At 31.7% G+C, this 21,495-nt stretch overlaps 9 protein-coding genes across 9 annotated transcripts; 4 read left to right on the forward strand and 5 right to left on the reverse strand.

The window, feature by feature from the left end:
- Nucleotides 1-632: 632 nt before the first annotated feature.
- GO595_005826 (uncharacterized protein) lies at nucleotides 633-1,484 on the forward strand (the record flags this gene model as incomplete). Its single annotated transcript, XM_067919111.1, has 1 exon — nucleotides 633-1,484. One exon carries the CDS (start codon nucleotides 633-635, stop codon nucleotides 1,482-1,484), a length of 852 nt encoding a protein of 283 aa, XP_067773862.1.
- Nucleotides 1,485-2,008: 524 nt separating this feature from the next.
- Nucleotides 2,009-2,590, reverse strand: GO595_005827 (40S ribosomal protein S5; the record flags this gene model as incomplete). The annotated part of the gene is made up of 1 exon (XM_067919112.1): nucleotides 2,009-2,590. One exon carries the CDS (start codon nucleotides 2,588-2,590, stop codon nucleotides 2,009-2,011), a length of 582 nt encoding a protein of 193 aa, XP_067773863.1.
- Nucleotides 2,591-5,781: 3,191 nt separating this feature from the next.
- GO595_005828 (transcription factor TFIIB) lies at nucleotides 5,782-6,732 on the forward strand (the record flags this gene model as incomplete). Its single annotated transcript, XM_067919113.1, has 1 exon — nucleotides 5,782-6,732. One exon carries the CDS (start codon nucleotides 5,782-5,784, stop codon nucleotides 6,730-6,732), a length of 951 nt encoding a protein of 316 aa, XP_067773864.1.
- A 1,068-nt stretch (nucleotides 6,733-7,800) lies between these two features.
- GO595_005829 (uncharacterized protein) lies at nucleotides 7,801-8,511 on the reverse strand (the record flags this gene model as incomplete). The annotated part of the gene is made up of 1 exon (XM_067919114.1): nucleotides 7,801-8,511. The coding sequence occupies one exon, from the start codon at nucleotides 8,509-8,511 to the stop codon at nucleotides 7,801-7,803; it is 711 nt and encodes a 236-aa protein (XP_067773865.1).
- Nucleotides 8,512-8,821: 310 nt separating this feature from the next.
- Nucleotides 8,822-9,484, forward strand: GO595_005830 (E3 SUMO-protein ligase RanBP2; the record flags this gene model as incomplete). Its single annotated transcript, XM_067919115.1, has 1 exon — nucleotides 8,822-9,484. The coding sequence occupies one exon, from the start codon at nucleotides 8,822-8,824 to the stop codon at nucleotides 9,482-9,484; it is 663 nt and encodes a 220-aa protein (XP_067773866.1).
- A 1,170-nt stretch (nucleotides 9,485-10,654) lies between these two features.
- Nucleotides 10,655-11,230, reverse strand: GO595_005831 (COMM domain-containing protein 10; the record flags this gene model as incomplete). Its single annotated transcript, XM_067919116.1, has 1 exon — nucleotides 10,655-11,230. The coding sequence occupies one exon, from the start codon at nucleotides 11,228-11,230 to the stop codon at nucleotides 10,655-10,657; it is 576 nt and encodes a 191-aa protein (XP_067773867.1).
- Nucleotides 11,231-11,837: 607 nt separating this feature from the next.
- On the forward strand, nucleotides 11,838-12,401 carry GO595_005832 (ribosomal RNA processing protein 36-like; the record flags this gene model as incomplete). The annotated part of the gene is made up of 1 exon (XM_067919117.1): nucleotides 11,838-12,401. The coding sequence occupies one exon, from the start codon at nucleotides 11,838-11,840 to the stop codon at nucleotides 12,399-12,401; it is 564 nt and encodes a 187-aa protein (XP_067773868.1).
- A 6,083-nt stretch (nucleotides 12,402-18,484) lies between these two features.
- GO595_005833 (Collagen alpha-2(IV) chain) lies at nucleotides 18,485-20,314 on the reverse strand (the record flags this gene model as incomplete). Its single annotated transcript, XM_067919119.1, has 1 exon — nucleotides 18,485-20,314. The coding sequence occupies one exon, from the start codon at nucleotides 20,312-20,314 to the stop codon at nucleotides 18,485-18,487; it is 1,830 nt and encodes a 609-aa protein (XP_067773869.1).
- A 526-nt stretch (nucleotides 20,315-20,840) lies between these two features.
- On the reverse strand, nucleotides 20,841-21,410 carry GO595_005834 (uncharacterized protein; the record flags this gene model as incomplete). The annotated part of the gene is made up of 1 exon (XM_067919120.1): nucleotides 20,841-21,410. One exon carries the CDS (start codon nucleotides 21,408-21,410, stop codon nucleotides 20,841-20,843), a length of 570 nt encoding a protein of 189 aa, XP_067773870.1.
- Between the last annotated feature and the right edge of the window lie 85 nt (nucleotides 21,411-21,495).

A 21,495-nucleotide genomic window follows, 5' to 3' on the forward strand; every position in this document is an offset into this window, starting at 1 on the left:
TTTTCACATTAGAACGATATCTCACATAACACTTCGATAACATTAATATTGATCCAAGTACACAAAAAGATTATACTTTCCATTTTCATCTTATCCGCTTTTATCATTTATCTCTTCACATCACTTCAACACAACATTTATTATATTTAAGAAAGTTCTATTTATTAACACACAAACAAATGATAATTTCCATTTTCATCTTATTCGCCTTTATCATTTATCTCTTCACATCACTTCAACACAACATTTATTATATTTAAGAAAGTTCTATTTATTAACATACAAACAAATGATAATTTCCATTTTCATCTTATCCGCTTTTATCATTTATCTCTTCACATCACTTCAACACAACATTTATTATATTTAAGAAAGTTCTATCTATTAACACACAAACAAATGATAATTTCCATTTTCATCTTATCCGCTTTTATCATTTTTAATTAATATTAATAAAATATGGTCGATTTGCATTTAATTGTGAATAAAAAATAATTTATGTTAATTGCATCTGATATAGTTCTAAATATATAAGCAGATGGGTCTTTCCCGGAAAAGCACTGATTCTGTTTTATTATAGATGTAATTAAAATAATTGCAATTTTAAAAATGGCGAAAATGACACTTTTCAAATGTGGAACGAGGAAAACCTTGAAGAAGACTACCAAAAGATCAAAAATAATTCTTTTGAAGACCTCAACGTTTTTAAGAAGCCTGCTCCAAAAGAAGATTCATATCTATTATATCGTTACAATTATTTCCGACTTCTTTCATACATCAATCAAAATAAGGTTGATTCCATAAAAAATCTAGGTAATTCCTCAGCTGCCTTAATCCTTCCATTTCTTATGCAATACAACTATGCTAAAGATCTCATATTAGAAAATGAAGAGCCACCATTTGATTTTTGTGTTCTAACATTTTTCCATCCCAAAATCAATCCAAACTATTCCTTCTTTATTAGTTATCTTGATCACTTCCTCAAGTTGACTGAACAACTTTCTGATATTCCCGATGATCAAGAAATATATTTATGTGATCAACTCAAGCGCTCAGATTTTCTTATCAAACCAGGGAAAGCATTAAGCATTGTACGCAAGCGCATTGATTATATTGTTGAGATTATTCTTAGTATTCTTCTTGAATCCAATATGACAAATCTAATCAATAGTTTCTTAAATGATTACAAGCCATGGGATTTCGTAACATCCGCAGACACGCTCTCCTTCATTGGCCGCGTTGCTCTTTCCGTTGGCAACGGCCCTGTTTCCGATCAGTGCTTCTGCAAAGTCAAAACGAATGAACAATTATTCGCAAACAGCGGCTTCACACAGCTCTATCATGGATCATTTGCCGAGGCATTGGAGTTCTTCGGTAAGGGTGGCGAGTCATCGCCCCAAAATCTTGACCCCGTGAGGAGATATAATGGAGAAAAACTCGAAGAATACATCAGCAAAAGTAAAAGTGTGAGTAATAAAAAGTGACAATCAAATGTAATGTTATTACTAAACATTTCACTGGGATTCATTTGATTTTAAGTGTCTGATATTTCTTTTGACGAAATGTTCAATTTTTATTATGGAAAATATAAAAATAAAATTTTCAAATTTGATGAATGAATTTTTTTTTTGATCCGATATAAAATTAAAAAACATTTTATATATCACGACAATGTACACATTATAATATTTTTTATTGATATGAAGCATTTCCTTGATTGTATTGATCAATATAACCCGCAATTATTGCGAAAAATAACCTTTTTATATTACAACAATTAACATTTAAATATAAAAATTATTTAATTTCATTATATATTAATATTAACTTCAGAAACACATTAATATTAAAATGAGTGAACCAAATATTAATGAGTAATTAAATTTCTCACAAGATATATGAGTGCGATTTTAGTGATTTTTTTTCAACATTTAATTCATTTATCACGAAAAGTTTAAAACTATATCACAAATCAAAAGAAAAAAGAATCAAATAAAGGCAAATTTCTTTAACGGTTAGACTTAGCAATGCGCTCGAGTTCGTCCTTCTTACGAACGGCATAGCTGTCGTTTGTGTTTCCTGATGCTGCGATGAGTTCATCGGCAAGACATTCAGCAATTGTCTTGGAAGAACGGAAGGCAGACTTACGTGCACCTTCTGTGATGAGAGCGAGTGATTGGTTGATACGACGGAGTGGAGAAACATCGCATGCTTGACGACGAACTGTACCACCAACACCAATACGTGTTGAATCTTCACGAGCTCCACAGTATTGAACAGCCTTAACAAAGACAACAAGTGGGTTTTCGCCTGTAACTAAATTGATAAGATCAAAAGCTTGACGAACAATGCGAATAGCCATAAGTTTCTTACCAGCATTACGGCCATGGCACATGAGGTAGCAAACAAAACGTTCAACAAGTGGGCAATTAACTTTGTGGAATTGTTGATGTTGATAACGGCCGGCTGTGTGTGGGAGGATGACTTGTTGTTTTTCATGGACTGAAATATAATCAACAAGAGCTTTGTCAAGTTGTTCAAAATCAATATCGGAGTAAGACCATTTTCCGAAGAGTTTTACGTCTTGCATCAGAAAGGCCACAGTTTCATTCAATTAGGGCGACCGTTTTGCCAAAAGTGGCATGTTCAAGCTTAACGGTCCGCATAGTTATTCATATGGAAGTATCCTCAAATGAATTAATAGTTTTTCCACCAGAACTTAAAAAAATGGAAAACATTGTTTTTGGTTTATCCCAGGATAATATTCAGGAATCTGTTGAATCAATTTTTAAATTTATAGATAGAAATTTTTTACGTTCTTATAATCTTATTATTTGTCAATTAGTTTATTCATTTCTTGTTGCAAGAAAAGTAGATAACTTATATATTAATTTTGATTTTTTAAAAGCGATTGAAATGAAAGAAAATTCTATAATTTTAAATCAAAAATATATCAAAATAACAGTTTTATTTGGTATGTATCTTTGGCTGCTACCTACACAAGAAGCATATTATATTCTTGAGAAGATGTCTTATGAACATATTATTCCACCTGAAACCCTTAGGAAACATAAATCTAATCATTTTGCACATTATAAATCTAAAGAAGAACTCAAAAGAAATGCATTTTCCCTTCATCAACTCCAACTGGATAATTTTAAGCAATTTAAGTCGTTAATTCATGAAGGTGTTAATCCTTTAACAGTTGCCCGAATAATTCGAAATGATGAAATCGAAAAACTTCAAGAAATATCATCACAGACAAATTTTGATATTAATCAAACTATTGAGCCATCATTTTATGAAAGATGTTCATTTATTAACAAAGAAAATGTTACATTAATTGATTATGCAGCATTTTTTTCAGCGGTCAAATGTTTTAAGTATTTATTAGAAAAAGGCGCTAACGTATTAAATACAGGTAAATTAGCAATTGCAGGTGGAAATAATAAAATTATTAAACTTTGCATAAAAAACCATTCATCTTTTAAAGGGTCATATGAATCTTCAATTAAATTTCACCAAAATGAAATTTTTAAATATCTTTATAAAACAAAAATCAGAAAGGATATTGATTTTAAGAAATTATTTAGAAAATGTGTTAAAAATAACAATTATGAAATCCTTTCTTATTTGGGATCAAATGGTTATCAAGCTTGTAATATTGATGATGATTTGATTTATGAAATAGCATCGAATGGAAATATATTTCTCTTTAAAAGTTTAATAAGTGTAAAGCAAATTCCAAAAGATATTTTGGTTTATGCTTCAAAATCGATTAATACAGAACTTCTAAAGTATATCCTTCAACAAAAATTTGATATAAATGAAAAAGATGTTTATTTGTTTTATTAAAATTTCGTTTTAGTTCCTTAAAATTTTATAAATATATTTGGAATTTATTTGTTTTTTTTTCGAACAGCGCTTTATGTTGCATCTTCGAAAGGAAATATTGACGTAGTTAAATTTCTTCTCGATCAAAATGGAATCAATGTTAATGCAATACGTGGATATTTTGATTATGGTGTTTGTTAAAAATATTCGAAACAGCACTTATTAAAGCAATTTGCAAGCATCACACTGGCGTTGTGAAGTTACTTCTTAAACAAAATGGGATTAATGTTAATATTCAAAATAAGATTTATTTTGGAAACACAGAGTTTCGTTTAAAAACATTACTGGACAGCATTAAATGTAGCTACTCGTTATAATAATATAGAAATTGTTAGAATGTTACTTGAGAACCAAGATATTGATGTTAATCTTTGGAATGTTTACTTTTTATTTTTGAATTTTGTTAATTTATCATAACATCTCATGTTTTATTTTTATGTTTGCAAATTTTATTTGATACACCACTTATGGAAGCTTGTGGTTTTGGATATTTTGAAATTGCCAAAATGCTTCTTGAGCATGAAAAAATTGATATTTATAATGAAAATATCCATATAATTTGTTATATGTATATAAATATATTTTGATGTTTAAAAATGATTAAAGGAGTTAAATAATAATTAATAGAACAGCATTTGTTATGGCATTAGCTTTAGGTTTTAATGATATTTTTAAGTTGTTTCTTAAGCATAAAGATTTTAACGTAAATACTAAAACAAATAGGATTTATTCATTATATTTCCTTTACTTGTTGTAGCTTCTGAATGTGGAAATAAGGAGGGTGTTCAATTACTTTTAGAACAAGGGGAAATTGATATTAATGATAAAGATATTTGTTTTTTTTATTTGAAATTTATTTTAATAATTTTATATTTCAAAATAATATTTGGAAATTATTTAAATTATTTAATACCGCACTTATATGGGCATCTTGTAAAGGTCATACAGAAATAGTTAAATTACTTCTTAAACAAGAAGGAATTGATATTAATGCTAAAAATATTTATTTGTTTTATTTAAAATTTATTTAGATAATTTAAGATTTCAAAATAATATTTGGAAATTATTTAAATTATTTCAAACAGCATTTAAATTAGCATCTGAAAATGATCATACAGAAATAGTTGAATTACTTCTTGAACACAAACAGCAATGAATTATGCGGCCAAAAATAATCACATAAAAATCGTTGAAATGCTTAAGCAATATCAACAAAAATAATTTGTACAAATTCAAAATAAGAATCATAAGAAATATTTAGCAAATAGTTTTTTACCATTTTACAATCTAAACTAATAATAAAGAGTAAAACATTTTTTTTCATTAATTATTTTTATATATTTTTGATATAATCATATGGAAAAAATTATAAAACAACCTCCAAAAATTTTATATTTATTTATCTACATCTTGTGATTTTAAAGAATTTTTTAATTTAAAATCTTCTGCAAAAAGATCTTCTTCAACATTTGAAAATAGATATTCCTGTAACAAATGTAATAATGATGAATAATTGTTGTCTTATCATAAAGATTGGAATAATATTTATAATCTGTCAAATAAATCACAATTATAAAATTAAAATAAATCAAATATGTTACATTTCAACATATAAAAAATTGGAATTATTCATATAATTGAAGATGATTTTGCTTTGTTATATAAATAGTTAATCTCATTTTTGTTTATTGTTTTATTGTGTAATTTGACTTAAGACACATAATGATCAAAATAAGGTGATTAAAAACATCAGAGAATGAGTGGATATGATAATTTTATTCGAAATAAGAACAATTAGAATTCAACAAATTGCTTAATATCATGTTTGTAAAGTAGTCAATATTTGAGAGGCCAATCAAATGCACTTTTCATCTATCAGATTTATATATGTCTCTTACAGTACAACAGATTAGGCGAGTCCAAAATGAAGGAATGTGTCCTTATTGCAAATCTAAATCAATGCGTGAGTCACCAAACTCAGGAGAATATTATTGCGCCAAATGTGGATACATATCACCTCATGCCTATATCGATCAGACATCAGAATACCGTCAATTTGCTATTGAACATGGTGTAAAAGATCGCTCACGTTCTTCTTATGCTAATGATGAGGCAGGTGAAGATTTATTCACATCAGTTTACTATGATGGCACAGATAAGTCTAGAAAAATGGCTCAATTAGCTATGCAAAATTACCGTAATTCAGATCCACAGAAGATGACACTTAAAAAGCATGTACGAAATATTCGACTCATATGCGAATCTTTAAATCTAGAAAAATCTATCAAAGAAAGCGCTAGCAAAACAATCAAGCAAGCTTTAGAAAAGGAAATTGCGAAGAAAAAGAAGATAGAGGCCATGGATGCTGCAGCAGTATTTCTTTCATGCGAGGCAAGTGGAAATGCTAAATCAATGGTTGATATCCTTCAAGCAACAAACAACGTAACCAAGCGTGATTTAGACAAAGCAATACATCAACTTCGCGAATTGTATCAAATCGATGCAAATGGACCAGGATGGGAAACAGAGGTCAAGAAGTATATTCCAACTCTCCATCTTTCAAAGGATGTCGAAAACGCTTGTATTGAATTTGGTCAATATATCAGAGAAAATGGCATCCTTGAAGGTAAGAAGCGTGCAACTCTTATTGCTGCTATAATTGCGTGCGTAACCCAAAACTCACCAAATCCTGCAGATAAGAGAGACTTGACTGAAATATCTACTATTGTTGGGCCAAAACCAGAAACAATAAATTCCACGGCTCAAGAAATCAGTGTGTACAGCACCGCAATGATGGAAAAGCCAAATTATTCGGCACTTATGAACAAAAAGGTATAAAAATATTTGACATCAAAGAAGGCGACCGTTAAAATGTAGATAAAGTTCATAAAATTATATAATTTAGATATAATATTTTTCATGTAATACCTTTTTTCTGCTCGAGTTGTTTTTTTGTGACTTTTTTTTTTTTTGAATCATAAGTAATTACTGAATATTCAGCCATTGCGCATTTATTAAATCAAATTCATTTACAAAATCACCATAATATTATTATATAAATATCAATATAATTGTAAAGATTTTAACTTTTAGTGTTTTTCAAGGAGGATTGTTAAAAATTGATTTAGATTACAAATTTATTCTGGCAAATGGCAGAGACACTCTTACCGAAATTTCAAATTCTATTGTGGGAAAGGAAAACACAGATCATCCTGAAAACATCAAAAATAATATTTTAAATTAGGGTATTTGCCAAAGTTGAAGAAATTATTTTTATTCTAAATAATGATAACATTGAAGAATCCGTTTCTGTTTTATTTGGCAATGATTATCCATATTCTCTTTTGCGCTTTGTATGTGTATTGGTTTATTCATCACTTTGTGCACAAAGTGGACTTCTTTCATATTTGTGGAAAGAAGATGAAGTAAAAGTAACACAACATTTTTTTTTACGAAATTTTAATGTCTGGTAATTTATTCATCAAAAAATATTAACCAAATGATTAAGGCAGTTTGTAATATTGAAATGCAGCTATCCTAAATTAAAAAGAAATCGTACAGAGGGAAATTTTGAAATGCCATGTTTAATGAAAGAGTAAGAAAAGATTATTTTTAGCTCAAGAATAATTTTTTAAATTTATATTTAATATAATACTTATAAAAATGTTAATAAATTGTTCTTTAACACAAAACAGAATTTGGAAGTGTATGAACTCAAAATTATTTTAATATAAATGTAACAATTAAAAACAAAAAGATAAAGAGAAACAAATCGCTTTAAACAAGTTCATAGTTCAATCATCAAAATACTAAATTAAATCCATAAAATGTGTATCACTTTCACTTAACTATACAATTTTCATCTATATTAGGCTCTGATATAAACATGATACATAATACATATAATTATGACTCATTACTTTTTCGATATATTTCAATTGCTAACTTGAGTTTTTCGCTTTCTCGCTTGGCCTTATTATTTGCAAGTCGAATATCTTCGAGTTCTCGCATTCGTTCTTCCACTTTTCTTTGTATTTGCATTGTTCTCTCTTTGATCATTTTCAGCTTCTTTTCAGTATCAGCACGAATAGCTGCAGCTTCAGCACAATCTGCTTCGTTTGCAATTTCTTCAATCTTACGATCTGACCATTTACATATTTCTCTTTCGATTTCACGTTGCTTCATCCTTAGAACTTCTGAGTCTTTTTCAAATTGTACATAAAGATCCGCCGTCTTTTTCTTTAGGTCAGATTCAAGTTCAACGCGAATTTTCTCAAGTTCAGTTTCATGACGCCGTAGAGTGTCACTTTTTACTTGCGAAAGTTCTGTTGAACGAAAAATTTCAAGTCGCGAATTAAGTTCTTTCTGGAACTTGATCTCGTAATCGCGATCAATGGTCTCAAGACCACGCCTAAGTTGATCTTCACTTGATTGCATACGTGTAAATTGCCTTTTTTTACGAATTTGTAATTCAACAGCTTCTAATTTAGAAGAAATGTCATCTGATTCTTTTTGTATTGAAGCATTAGATCGAGATTTATAATCTAATAAAAGCTCAGAAATAAGGCCAGGCTGATCATCAATTTGAAGTGATTTTATCATTTCTTTTCGAGACATTTGATGTAATTTAGACTCAGCATAAAAAATTGATGCAGAACTTTGAAATCCATTGGATAAAAGAAATTCAAAAATTATGTTGTTTGCAATTTCTGATTCTTCAGTTATTGGTCTTTTTGTTTCAATTTTTCCATTCGAATTGAGCTGATCACAAATCTCCATCTTAAGTTGTGCTTTTAAACTTGGTATTAAGTTCGTTTGAGAAATTTCTTCTAAGAGTATTTTCCTTTCTTTGTTAACATCCATTGGAAACTCTGACCGTTAATTTAAATAAACGTCCGCCAAGAGATTTAAACTACATTTTTTTTCCATGGCATCTGTAAATGGTTGGGGTTCAGCTGCTCAGAATTTTGTAAATCCATTTTCTAATGTCACCAAATCCTGGGATACCCCAGCTAATGTTGACGTACTATCTGTATTTTCAATAGAAGATTTTTCAGTCAAGTTTCATTTTGGAACAGGGAAATTATTTACAGGCAAAACTAAACCTGATTCTCCCTTTACAAAAACAACAGTTAATGTACCACTTGTTTTCAATATGCCAAATCAACCTGTTATGCAAGAAAAAGAAGAAGAGACTGATAGTTCATTCAAAATGCAACTCGTAGAAACAAAAACAGGTGAAGAAGAAGATGAAATTCTCTTCCAAAAGAAAGCTCGTTTATTTGAAGTTCGTATAAATGAAGAAGGTAAAGGAGAAAATGTTGAAATTGCTTTAGACATACTTCATTTCAACAAATGTAGCGGATTCTACAGGATTGTCATGAGACGAGGTCAAACATATAATTGTTTAAATGCCCGAGTATTCAAAGAAATGAATCCAAAACAAACAGGAAAGAACAAAAATTTCATACGCTTTTTAATGATTGATGAAGATAAGAAAGCTAAAACGAAACTTATTCAACTCGAAACGAAAGAAGATGCAGATGAACTTATGGGATTATGGCAAAAAGCTATAAGTGAAATTAACTAATGACTTAATAAACTTATTCAACATAAAAATCATAATTAATGCAATTCAATTGATTTTTTTTAAATTAAATATAGAGAAGAAAAGCATATAAAAGAAAATCTGTTCGCAAAAAATCATTAAAATTTTCACCATTACTTTAACAAAATGTTGGAATAAGTTCGAAAAATTTCAAGCTAAGGAATTCAGAGACAAATCCGGTTATGCATTCAAATTTGTATCGAACAATTCAATCAGGAACGATGGAAATTATCGAGCCGTTACACTTCAGCTCCTTTAAAATTTTGTCATTATCTTTAAGATGGCAGCAAGGATACATTTGAAGGGTGAAGGAATTAAGACTCATTCCAGTTAGAGAAGAAACCTTTTTATAAAGTTCACTTACATTAGCGTTCTCTGAGATTTGTAATAAAAATCGTTTCTTGTTTGTGGTTTGAATCATTAAGCTAATTGAATTTTTTTGTTGTTCATCTTCACTTTCGCCCATTTCACATTCACTATGTGAAGATGAAACAATAAATTCTTGACCTATATCTATATCATTTATATTTATGTTATTTGGACATGAATTAATGAATGGATGAAGAATATTAGGAATTTCATTTGGTGAATTCAATGAAAATTTTTTCGGATTATCAGAGCTAGAAGGATCAATAATAAGTATACATGGAACCCTATGTACAGCATATTTATTTTTAACCCATTTTCCATCTTCTTCAGTTAAACTAATTTCTAATTTTTCAAATACATGATCAATGGAAGAATCAAGTAATGGGATCTTTAGTGACTCGCTAGATAAGTAAATACACAGTAATTTCCCTTTTTCTTTGGCAATTGTTAAAGCCTCTAAAAATCTAGAGTTTGATAATGTTACAAGAAAGCTTTCTTTAAAAGGTAGCTCTGTGCTTGTAGGGATTATCTCCTCTTTATGTTCATTATTCTGAGTTTCAATAATATCACCAAAATAAAATTGTAATGCTTTTTCAATATCCCAATCTGCACCAATCAAAATATCTGATGCAACCTCTATGGGGCAATTAGTAGTATTTACAAATTTTGAGATAAGCTCGTCATGATCCAATTCTTTGCTTCCCATTTTTTCTGTGAATTTTTTAACACACCAGTGAATTTAAGAAACAAGAAAAAATTGATCGAAAAGAATAAATTTTAATCTTATGTTAAACTATCAATCTGTTGCTGTATTTTTTCAATTTCTTGATAGAACTTAGAAAGTCCTTCGTGGTCAAATTGAATTGAAATAGGTTTTTCATTGTTGAGATTTAGATCTAATAACATAACTGGATCACGTGTCACACCAACGTTTTGTTCTGCTGTTTTGAGGTTAAGTCGCCATGAGGTGCTTTCGAGAGTTGTACCAGATATCGTTCTTTGCTTTAAAGTTTCTATTAAATTGTCACCTTCAGCATCCCAAACTGCACTAAAACATTCTGCTGTGGATTCGTTTGCTCCACATTGAGAAGCATAAACTTGAGTTTTTTCGGAGTCAAATGAAAAGCATGCTGCTTGCTGAAGAACATATAAACATGAGGAAAACATAGCATCGAATTCTGTTGGTGTCATTTCAAATTGTTCTAAGAGGATTTGAACTTCATCTTCGGAAAAAGGCGATGGATTTTGTGTTTCCAAAGCAATTGCAAGTCTTCGCAGAATTTGTGCAAACTGCCTTGGTTGAATCTTCTCAGGAATTTTTAGCGCCGCTTGAAGTTGTGAATTTGATTGATCGCTCATATTGTAGAAAACTACTGTCACTTTTCCCTAACCCCAATTAAAGGAGCTGTATATATCAAAAATAAAATTAGTATAAGCAAATTATCTATGGTGGCAACTGTTTAATTTTGTTAGATACATATCAAAATGCCATGACTGTGGAGAAATTTTTTTATGAAATGATTTTACTATAACATTTTTAATGAAAATTCGATGATTCTAACTTTAAAATAAAATGCCTGCATGATAGTTAAAATTTTATATAGGGAAAAAGTTTTCGAAGATTTCATATCTATTTTAAATTAATTACTTCTTAAATCAAATGCTCACATATTTTCTAGATAGATCATTAAAATTTTTCTATAAAAGACAGCAAATAATTAAAATGATTAAAAAAAAAAAGATAATTATCTTTGAAATGTAAGATTTTAGAGAATGGTTAATATTTTTTTATTTAAACCAAAATTATGTATTGGCCAATACATTGGAATAAAAAATTGTTCTTATTTGTTGATTTCCACCAGAATGATTTTTTTACTTCATCTTTTTTCTCACACTTCAAAGGAAAAACCGCCGACTATCGTATTTAAATTGGCAGTGTTTGTTTGATTTTGCTCTTGGTCAAGCAATGAAAAAATCGAAAGATAAAGAAGAACAAAAAAAGCAAAAAAAACAAAAAGGTGGCCCGCAAGAAATGACAACAAGTAAACCCGGAGGAGCTTACTCTTTTTTAAATACACAGAATCTTCCGAAATATTTTGATCCACGTTTTTCTGAGCAATGTGGTGAGATGGATAAAATTGGTTTCGTAAAAAACTATTCTTTCCTTCAACAGAATAGAGAACGAGAAATCAAAGAAATTACAAATGCCATGAAAAATTCTGATAACTCGACAGATCTTGCTGCTTTGAAACGACAAAGGCAATCACTTGTTGATCAACAAAAAACGTTTGACACAAAAATCAAAGACGTTGAAGAAAGAATCAGATGGCATCGTGATGAAAAACAAAGGATTCTCGAAGGGAAAAAGCCATTTTGGCTGGATAAGAAAGCAATGAGAGAAATGGCAGAACAAAAGAAGTTTAATCAACTAAAACAAAGTGGGAAATTGCAAAAATATCTTGCAAAAAAGCGCAAAAAGCAGGCAGCAAAGGACAAAAAGTTTGGCCTTGGTGCAGGTGGCATATTTTAATCGTTTTCAAGAAATTTTAGAGATATACAATAAAATTTCATATTGTTTTTAACATTAAATTATATCTTTCTTCCATTTGCTCAAATGGGCTATGTTAATGCAATGATTAATGGTAAGAAATAACAAAAATTTGCAAAAATCCAAATAAAAATGTAATCATTAAATGACCAAAATAAGTGGAAGAAAAGAAGAAGCCAAAAGAGGATAAAAAAGAAGTTTCCAATGTTAAAGCTTTCAATTGAGTTTTTGATACATTGATAAAAATTTTGGATGAAATAATATATTACTCCAAAAAACGAAGATATTTCTTCAATGGAGTAACGCTTAATCTTTATTTCTCCTTTTTCTGTTAGATTTTCACTCATAATGAAAGAATAAAATACTTGGATTATAGATCTTCTTAAATTTGTAGCTTGCGTTGTAATAAACAGAGAAAAGATGATGCTAAGCACCACAGAAGATTTTATAAAAAATATTCCGCCTATAATCAAATTCAAAATCAATAACAAAAAAATAAAATCAAAAGGCCTATTAAATAGAAGCACGTCTTCAAGCCGTTCAATAAAATCGCTTCTTTCGTTTAAATATATGTAAATCTGGTGTGAAAAGTTGGCTGCATCATCCATCCAATTTCAAACAAACATAGTCAATTAGTTGGAAAGTGTCAATAAATGGAAGAAAAAACCATAGTAAAATTATTGAAAATAATCAATAAGCTCAAAGAAGATCCCACATATGAAGACTTTGTAAATCTCCTTGATCGAGATTATTTTAAACAATATTATGAAATAATTAAAAAGCCAATGTCACTAAATGAAATTATTAAAAAACTTCAAAAACGCAAATATCACTCAATCTCACAAGTTGATGAAGACATATCTTTGATTTACAGTAATTCAAGTAAATTTAATGGAAGTGAACATCCGGTTACTGCTTTGGCATATCATCTCAAAGAAAATTACCAAAAAATGAAAAAAGAAGTATTTATCACAATTAGCTCTTTAGTTTCTGAGTATTGCTCTTTAATAGATCAACTTGATGATAAACTTCGAAATCCACCAAAATCAATTAATTCTAAAGAAATTCAAGTTTTAATTCAGGAAAATATAACTAAAGGAAAGGTTCAACATTCAAACATGAAATTACTTCAAGAATCACTTAAATCACTCACAACGCCAGATCAACAATTACAACTTTTGCACATCATAAAAGAGAATGAACCTGATTATGAAACAGATCTCAACGACATTACTGTTGACATCCAAAAATTGCAACCGGACACTTTAACTGCTCTTTCGAATTATGTTGAGTCGCAGAGCGGTTCTGCCATGAAATGACGGGGTGCCCCGAAACCGAAACTTTATGTAAATATCTATCATCTTTTTTTTTGAAAAAAATGAGTATTAAAAAGTTTGGCTATAAGCACTGTTAATGAATGTTTCTAATTTTCCTTTTGTTGATACGTTCAATCCTCGAAATTCGATTTTTTAAATAATTTAACAAATGTAAATAATGATTGAAATAAAAGTGGCTTGTATCGCATATGAAAAAACAATAAAGTCAGAAGTGATAGTTTTGTCTATAGAATTATAGGTATTTATACCAATTTTAACATTAAATGCCTTTGAGACTTATAAATAAACGTTTGTATACAAACAATAACTTAAATATATTCAAGATATTCTATGAGATCACTCATTTTAATATAGGTTCAAAACATTTTATTATTTGGTCAGCACATTACCAACGACCTGAAACATGAGCATTCCAAATGAGAGGGAATCACTTCAATTAGCCATAAAAATAATTACCAATCTAAATCATGAAAATATTAGTCAGTCAACACTTTCAATAACCAATTTATTTGATAAAAATTATAATTACTCTTTTGATTTTATTATTAGCCAAATGATATATTTTTCATTTAATGCTTTTATTAACGATTCTGATACATGTTTAAATTTCATCAAGGAATTAGAAAAAATTGAAGAAGTTAATAAATCCAAAAGGAAAATATTTGATATATTTGCACAAATAATTTTAAATAAAAATACACAAGAATCATATTATTTAATTAATAAGATGGTTAAAGAAAATTTAATTGAATTAAATATAATTCAAAATTTGAAAATTCCATATTTTGTCCATTATTTATCAGATGACGAAATTAAAAAAATAATTCAAAAAGAAGAAATTAATAACAACCACGAAGAACTCCTTAAGAATAATTGGGAACTTCATAAGAAATTAATTAAAGAAGGAGTTAATCCGAATGAAATTGCAAGAATAATTCGAAATGATGAAATAGAAAAACTTCAAGAAATATCATCACAAACAAAATTCAATTTTAATCAAAAAATTATACCATCACTTTATGAAAGATGTTCATTCATTAACAAATTCCCTATTTCACTTATTAGTTATGCAGCATTTTTCGGATCAATTCTATGTTTTAAATATTTACTTATGAATGGCGTTAAAGTTTATAAAACAGGTAAATACGCTGTTGCAGGTGGAAACATTGAAATCATTCATTTATGCGAACAGAATCATTCATCATTTGAAGGTGCATACGAAATTGCAATTCAATTTTATAGAAATGATATCTTTAAATATCTTTATGAAAACAAATTAGGAAAAATTCGTGATTTAACAAAATTGGGGAAAATGTGCATTTTATATCATAACTATGAAATACTGACATTCTTAGAAGAAGAAGGTATAAATGTTGACTCATCTTTTATTAGTGAGTCAGCAAAAATTGGAAATATATTTCTTGTAAAGTATTTACTTGAATTTCATTTTATTGGATGCAGGAAATTCAGGAAATTTCGAACTTGTGAAATATATTTTAGAACTAAATGTAATCGATATCAATGATATTTATTCGTATTGTTTGATGTTTCAAAATAATATCTAAAATTTCTCGAAATTTTTTAATACAGCACTTATTTTAGTATCTAAAAATGGTCATACAGAAATAGTTAAATTACTTTTACAGCATAAAGAAATTGATATTAATAATAAAACTAAAATTTATTATATTAATTTGATATTTCATAATAATATTTGGAAATTATTTCATTTATTTAAAACTTCACTTATGTTTGCATCTCTTAGTGGCCGTAAAAAAATCGTTAAATTATTACTTCAACATGAAAAAATTAACATAAATGCACAAGATTTTTAATCATATAATTTAATATTTGAATTAATGTATTAATATTTAAAAAGAAAATTTAGTAATTGTTTTCAATATTTAAAACATCGTTGATTTTTGCAACTGAAAATAGTAATAGAGAAATAGTTAAATTACTTCTTAAACATAAAGATATTGATATTAATATCAAAGATATTTTTAATGAACAATTAAAAATTATTTAAATGATTTTGGATTTCAAAATAATATTCGAAAATTATTCCCCATATTTTGGACAGCCATTACGTATGCAACAGAAAATTCTGATGATGAAATATATGAAATGCTTCATGAAAAACAAGAAACAGTTAATAAAATGTAAATATTCCAAATAAACAAATTTTTACATGTAAATCTTTTTGACTATTTTATGAATTTCGTTTTTTGGGAATAGCAAACAACAAATGACAACTTCCCTCCAGTGCATTTACGACAAATGACAACTTCCATCCAGTGCATTTACAACAAATGACAACTTCCATCCAGTGCATTTACGACAAATGACAACTTCCATCCAGTGCATTTACAACAAATGACAACTTCCATCCAGTGCATTTACAACAAATGACAACTTCCCTCCAGTGCATTTACAACAAATGACAACTTCCATCCAGTGCATTTACGACAAATGACAACTTCCATCCAGTGCATTTACAACAAATGACAACTTCCCTCCAGTGCATTTACAACAAATGACAACTTCCCTCCAGTGCATTTACAACAAATGACAACTTCCCTCCAGTGCATTTACAACAAATGACAACTTCCCTCCAGTGCATTTACAACAAATGACAACTTCCCTCCAGTGCATTTACAACAAATGACAACTTCCATCCAGTGCATTTACAACAAATGACAACTTCCCTCCAGTGCATTTACAACAAATGACAACTTCCCTCCAGTGCATTTACAACAAATGACAACTTCCATCCAGTGCATTTACAACAAATGACAACTTCCCTCCAGTGCATTTACGACAAATGACAACTTCCATCCAGTGCATTTACGACAAATGACAACTTCCATCCAGTGCATTTACGACAAATGACAACTTCCATCCAGTGCATTTACAACAAATGACAACTTCCATCCAGTGCATTTACAACAAATGACAACTTCCATCCAGTGCATTTACAACAAATGACAACTTCCCTCCAGTGCATTTACAACAAATGACAACTTCCCTCCAGTGCATTTACGACAAATGACAACTTCCATCCAGTGCATTTACAACAAATGACAACTTCCATCCAGTGCATTTACAACAAATGACAACTTCCATCCAGTGCATTTACGACAAATGACAACTTCCATCCAGTGCATTTACAACAAATGACAACTTCCATCCAGTGCATTTACAACAAATGACAACTTCCCTCCAGTGCATTTACAACAAATGACAACTTCCCTCCAGTGCATTTACGACAAATGACAACTTCCATCCAGTGCATTTACAACAAATGACAACTTCCATCCAGTGCATTTACGACAAATGACAACTTCCATCCAGTGCATTTACAACAAATGACAACTTCCATCCAGTGCATTTACAACAAATGACAACTTCCCTCCAGTGCATTTACAACAAATGACAACTTCCATCCAGTGCATTTACGACAAATGACAACTTCCATCCAGTGCATTTACAACAAATGACAACTTCCTCCAGTGCATTTACAACAAATGACAACTTCCCTCCAGTGCATTTACAACAAATGACAACTTCCCTCCAGTGCATTTACAACAAATGACAACTTCCCTCCAGTGCATTTACAACAAATGACAACTTCCCTCCAGTGCATTTACAACAAATGACAACTTCCCTCCAGTGCATTTACAACAAATGACAACTTCCCTCCAGTGCATTTACAACAAATGACAACTTCCCTCCAGTGCATTTACAACAAATGACAACTTCCATCCAGTGCATTTACAACAAATGACAACTTCCCTCCAGTGCATTTACGACAAATGACAACTTCCATCCAGTGCATTTACAACAAATGACAACTTCCATCCAGTGCATTTACGACAAATGACAACTTCCATCCAGTGCATTTACAACAAATGACAACTTCCATCCAGTGCATTTACAACAAATGACAACTTCCATCCAGTGCATTTACAACAAATGACAACTTCCCTCCAGTGCATTTACAACAAATGACAACTTCCCTCCAGTGCATTTACAACAAATGACAACTTCCCTCCAGTGCATTTACAACAAATGACAACTTCCCTCCAGTGCATTTACGACAAATGACAACTTCCATCCAGTGCATTTACAACAAATGACAACTTCCATCCAGTGCATTTACAACAAATGACAACTTCCCTCCAGTGCATTTACAACAAATGACAACTTCCCTCCAGTGCATTTACAACAAATGACAACTTCCCTCCAGTGCATTTACAACAAATGACAACTTCCCTCCAGTGCATTTACAACAAATGACAACTTCCATCCAGTGCATTTACGACAAATGACAACTTCCATCCAGTGCATTTACAACAAATGACAACTTCCATCCAGTGCATTTACAACAAATGACAACTTCCATCCAGTGCATTTACAACAAATGACAACTTCCATCCAGTGCATTTACGACAAATGACAACTTCCATCCAGTGCATTTACAACAAATGACAACTTCCATCCAGTGCATTTACAACAAATGACAACTTCCATCCAGTGCATTTACGACACCTGAATGAAGCACTTTGATCGGCTGCTCGAAGTGAAGACAATTAAATGATGAAGTACTTACACCAAAAGTGACATACATTCAAACTGAATTGTCGGGGTACCCTTAAAAAACAGATAATTATCTATTTTAATTAAAATCGTACTTGGAACTTTTACTAGCAAGCATAGTATAGACTTTTACCTGCCTTGTCCTGGTTGACTTGGTTGGCCTGGCATTCCTGGGTATTGCTGACCTGGCATTCCTGGATACATTTGTTGGCCTGGATATTGTTGTCCCGGCATACCTGGGTATTGTCCTGGTTGACCCGGCATACCTGGGTATTGTTGACCTGGCATTCCTGGAGCTTGTCCTGGTTGTCCTGGCATACCTGGAGCTTGACCTGGCATTTGTGGAGCTTGACCTTGTGATCCTGGCATTCCTGGAGCTTGTCCTGGTTGTCCTGGCATACCTGGAGCTTGACCTGGCATTTGTGGAGCTTGACCTTGTGATCCTGGCATTCCTGGAGCTTGTCCTGGTTGTCCTGGCATACCTGGAGCTTGACCTGGCATTTGTGGAGCTTGACCTTGTGATCCTGGCATTCCTGGAGCTTGTCCTGGTTGTCCTGGCATTCCTGGAGCTTGACCTGGCATTTGTGGAGCTTGACCTGGCATACCTGGTGCTTGACCTGGCATTCCTGGAGCTTGTCCTGGTTGACCTGGCATACCTGGAGCTTGACCTGGCATTCCTGGAGCTTGTCCTGGTTGACCTGGCATTCCTGGTGCTTGTCCTGGTTGACCTGGCATTCCTGGAGCTTGTCCTGGCATACCTGGTGCTTGACCTGGCATTTGTGGTGCTTGACCTGGTTGTCCTGGCATACCTGGTGCTTGACCTGGTTGACCTGGCATACCTGGTGCTTGACCTGGTTGTCCTGGCATACCTGGTGCTTGACCTGGTTGACCTGGCATTCCTGGAGCTTGTCCTGGTTGACCTGGCATTCCTGGTGCTTGACCTTGTGATCCTGGCATACCTGGTGCTTGTCCTGGTTGACCTGGCATACCTGGAGCTTGACCTTGTGATCCTGGCATTCCTGGAGCTTGTCCTGGCATTTGTTGACCTTGAGATCCTGGTTGTCCTTGCATTCCTGGATACATTTGTTGATTTGGATATTGTTGTCCTGGCATTCCTGGATACATTCCTGGTTGACTTGGTTGGCCGGGACCTGGTTTACCTGGTTGTTGACCTGGCATTCCTGGTTGCATTCCTGGGTACATTTGTTGTCCTGGCATTCCTGGATACATTTGTTGATTTGGATACATTCCTGGTTGACTTGGTTGCCCTGGTCTGCCTGGTTGACCTGGCATTCCTGGTTGCATTCCAGGGTACATTTGTTGACCTGGCATTCCTGGTTGCATTCCTGGATATTGACCTGGATATTGGCCTGGGTATTGACCTGGATACATACCTGGTTGTCCTGGCATTCCTGGTCTGCCTGGTTGACCTGGCATTCCTGGTTGCATTCCAGGGTACATTTGTTGACCTGGCATTCCTGGTTGCATTCCTGGATATTGACCTGGATATTGGCCTGGGTATTGACCTGGATACATACCTGGTTGTCCTGGATATCCCATTCCATGAGGTTGTGGAGTATTAACAAATGGTTGGGCACCTCTTGGTGCAAGGTGAATAAGTACGTGAAGTCTGCCTCCTTTTTTGACCTTCCTAGCTGGTGTCATTTGGATCCATTGATCATTAAGTTGTCCTACCCTCAAGCTGCCAATTTGGATATTTGTTTCAGAGATTGGATCATCCTTGAATGCATCCTTATCTTTCATTGTGATTTTAAGTGAGCCACTTGCTGTATTTAATGGGAAATGGAATTCTTCATTCCATCTTGGTGTCATAGAATTTTTAATAACGCGTGTCTTTCTTGTTTGGCCATTAAAAGTGAGGATGCAGTAGGCATCAGTAGCATTAACATCCATCCTTGGGATGTCAAGAGCTTCGATAATTCGAACGTGAAGTTCCATCTATAGAAATGATGGTTTTTTTGGAATTGTAATAAATATTGAATAATTAAAAGCTTTTTGAAAGAACGTTCGGCGTTATCCTTTCAAATAACATAATCCGTTAACTTTTCACTTCAGTCATTCAGGCCAAACAACAAAATGCCTCCTCACATTGATTTCTTCTAGTGTTTTGACTTTGGTGAGAAATTTTAATGAGAAATACTCATCATAAGAAGCTTTGTGCTTCGTTGGCATGAAGATATGTAACCATCTTCATTTTGTCCTTCAGTTTTTTTGTTTGCACATCAAGAAAACATCAATTAATATTCAAATGTTTACAACAAAAAATATAACCGCCCAATTAACTTCCCATTGAAAACCACTTTTTCTTAGAAAGAATTATAGTTGGGAACAGTTGAGCGTATGAGGCTTTTCGTGAAAGTTTTTTCAATAAAGCTTGTCTGTTGATAACTAATTGCAAATCATAATTTAGAAATTAAGAATAACGAATCAATAAAAAAATTGATATGTATAAATACCGCAATAACTAAAAAGAATCAGTACCGATTCCGTTGATGACTTGAGCTTCTCTTCTTCGAGCCTTGTTATGTCTAATGTGTTCAGAAGTAAATTCAGGACCTTTAAGACAAAACCAATTTTCTTTCGGAGGGCGATAAAACTCTTCATCGACTCTTTTCATCTCTTCTGACAAGTGTAAAGCCTTTCGTTTCAGTTCTAGTCGAGTAGTTTCAAAAGCCCCAAATGACATTATGTCATTTTCGTATGGTGTGAAACAATTGTTGAGAACTCCGTTTCCAGGATAGCTTATTTCTTTATTTGATATAATTGAATCAGATCTAAGGGAATTGACAGATGCACGAAATTCCAGTGGTTCAATTCCAGGAATTTCTGTATCCCAATATGAATAACATAGATTTTTTGGGTCGCATGCGTTTTTAGCTTGAAAACCTTCTAAAATTTCTGTTTTACGAAATGATAAATTATTTAATGAATTAGTCGTTTTTTCTTTGCGTCGTAAATTAGGAGGGTTTTCTTTATGTGCTTTGTACCATTTTTTCTTATATTCTTCTTGTTGGTATTGATATAGAGCTCTCATAAATTAATTTTAAACGTGCATTTTGACTATTTTTTGTAAATGATAAAAGCTCTGGTTCCAGTTAATAATATGGAAATTAGAGAGT

The sequence above is a fragment of the Histomonas meleagridis genome (assembly GCF_020186115.1).
Source record: "Histomonas meleagridis strain 2922-C6/04-10x chromosome Unknown contig_4, whole genome shotgun sequence".
Lineage (NCBI taxonomy): Eukaryota > Parabasalia > Tritrichomonadida > Dientamoebidae > Histomonas > Histomonas meleagridis.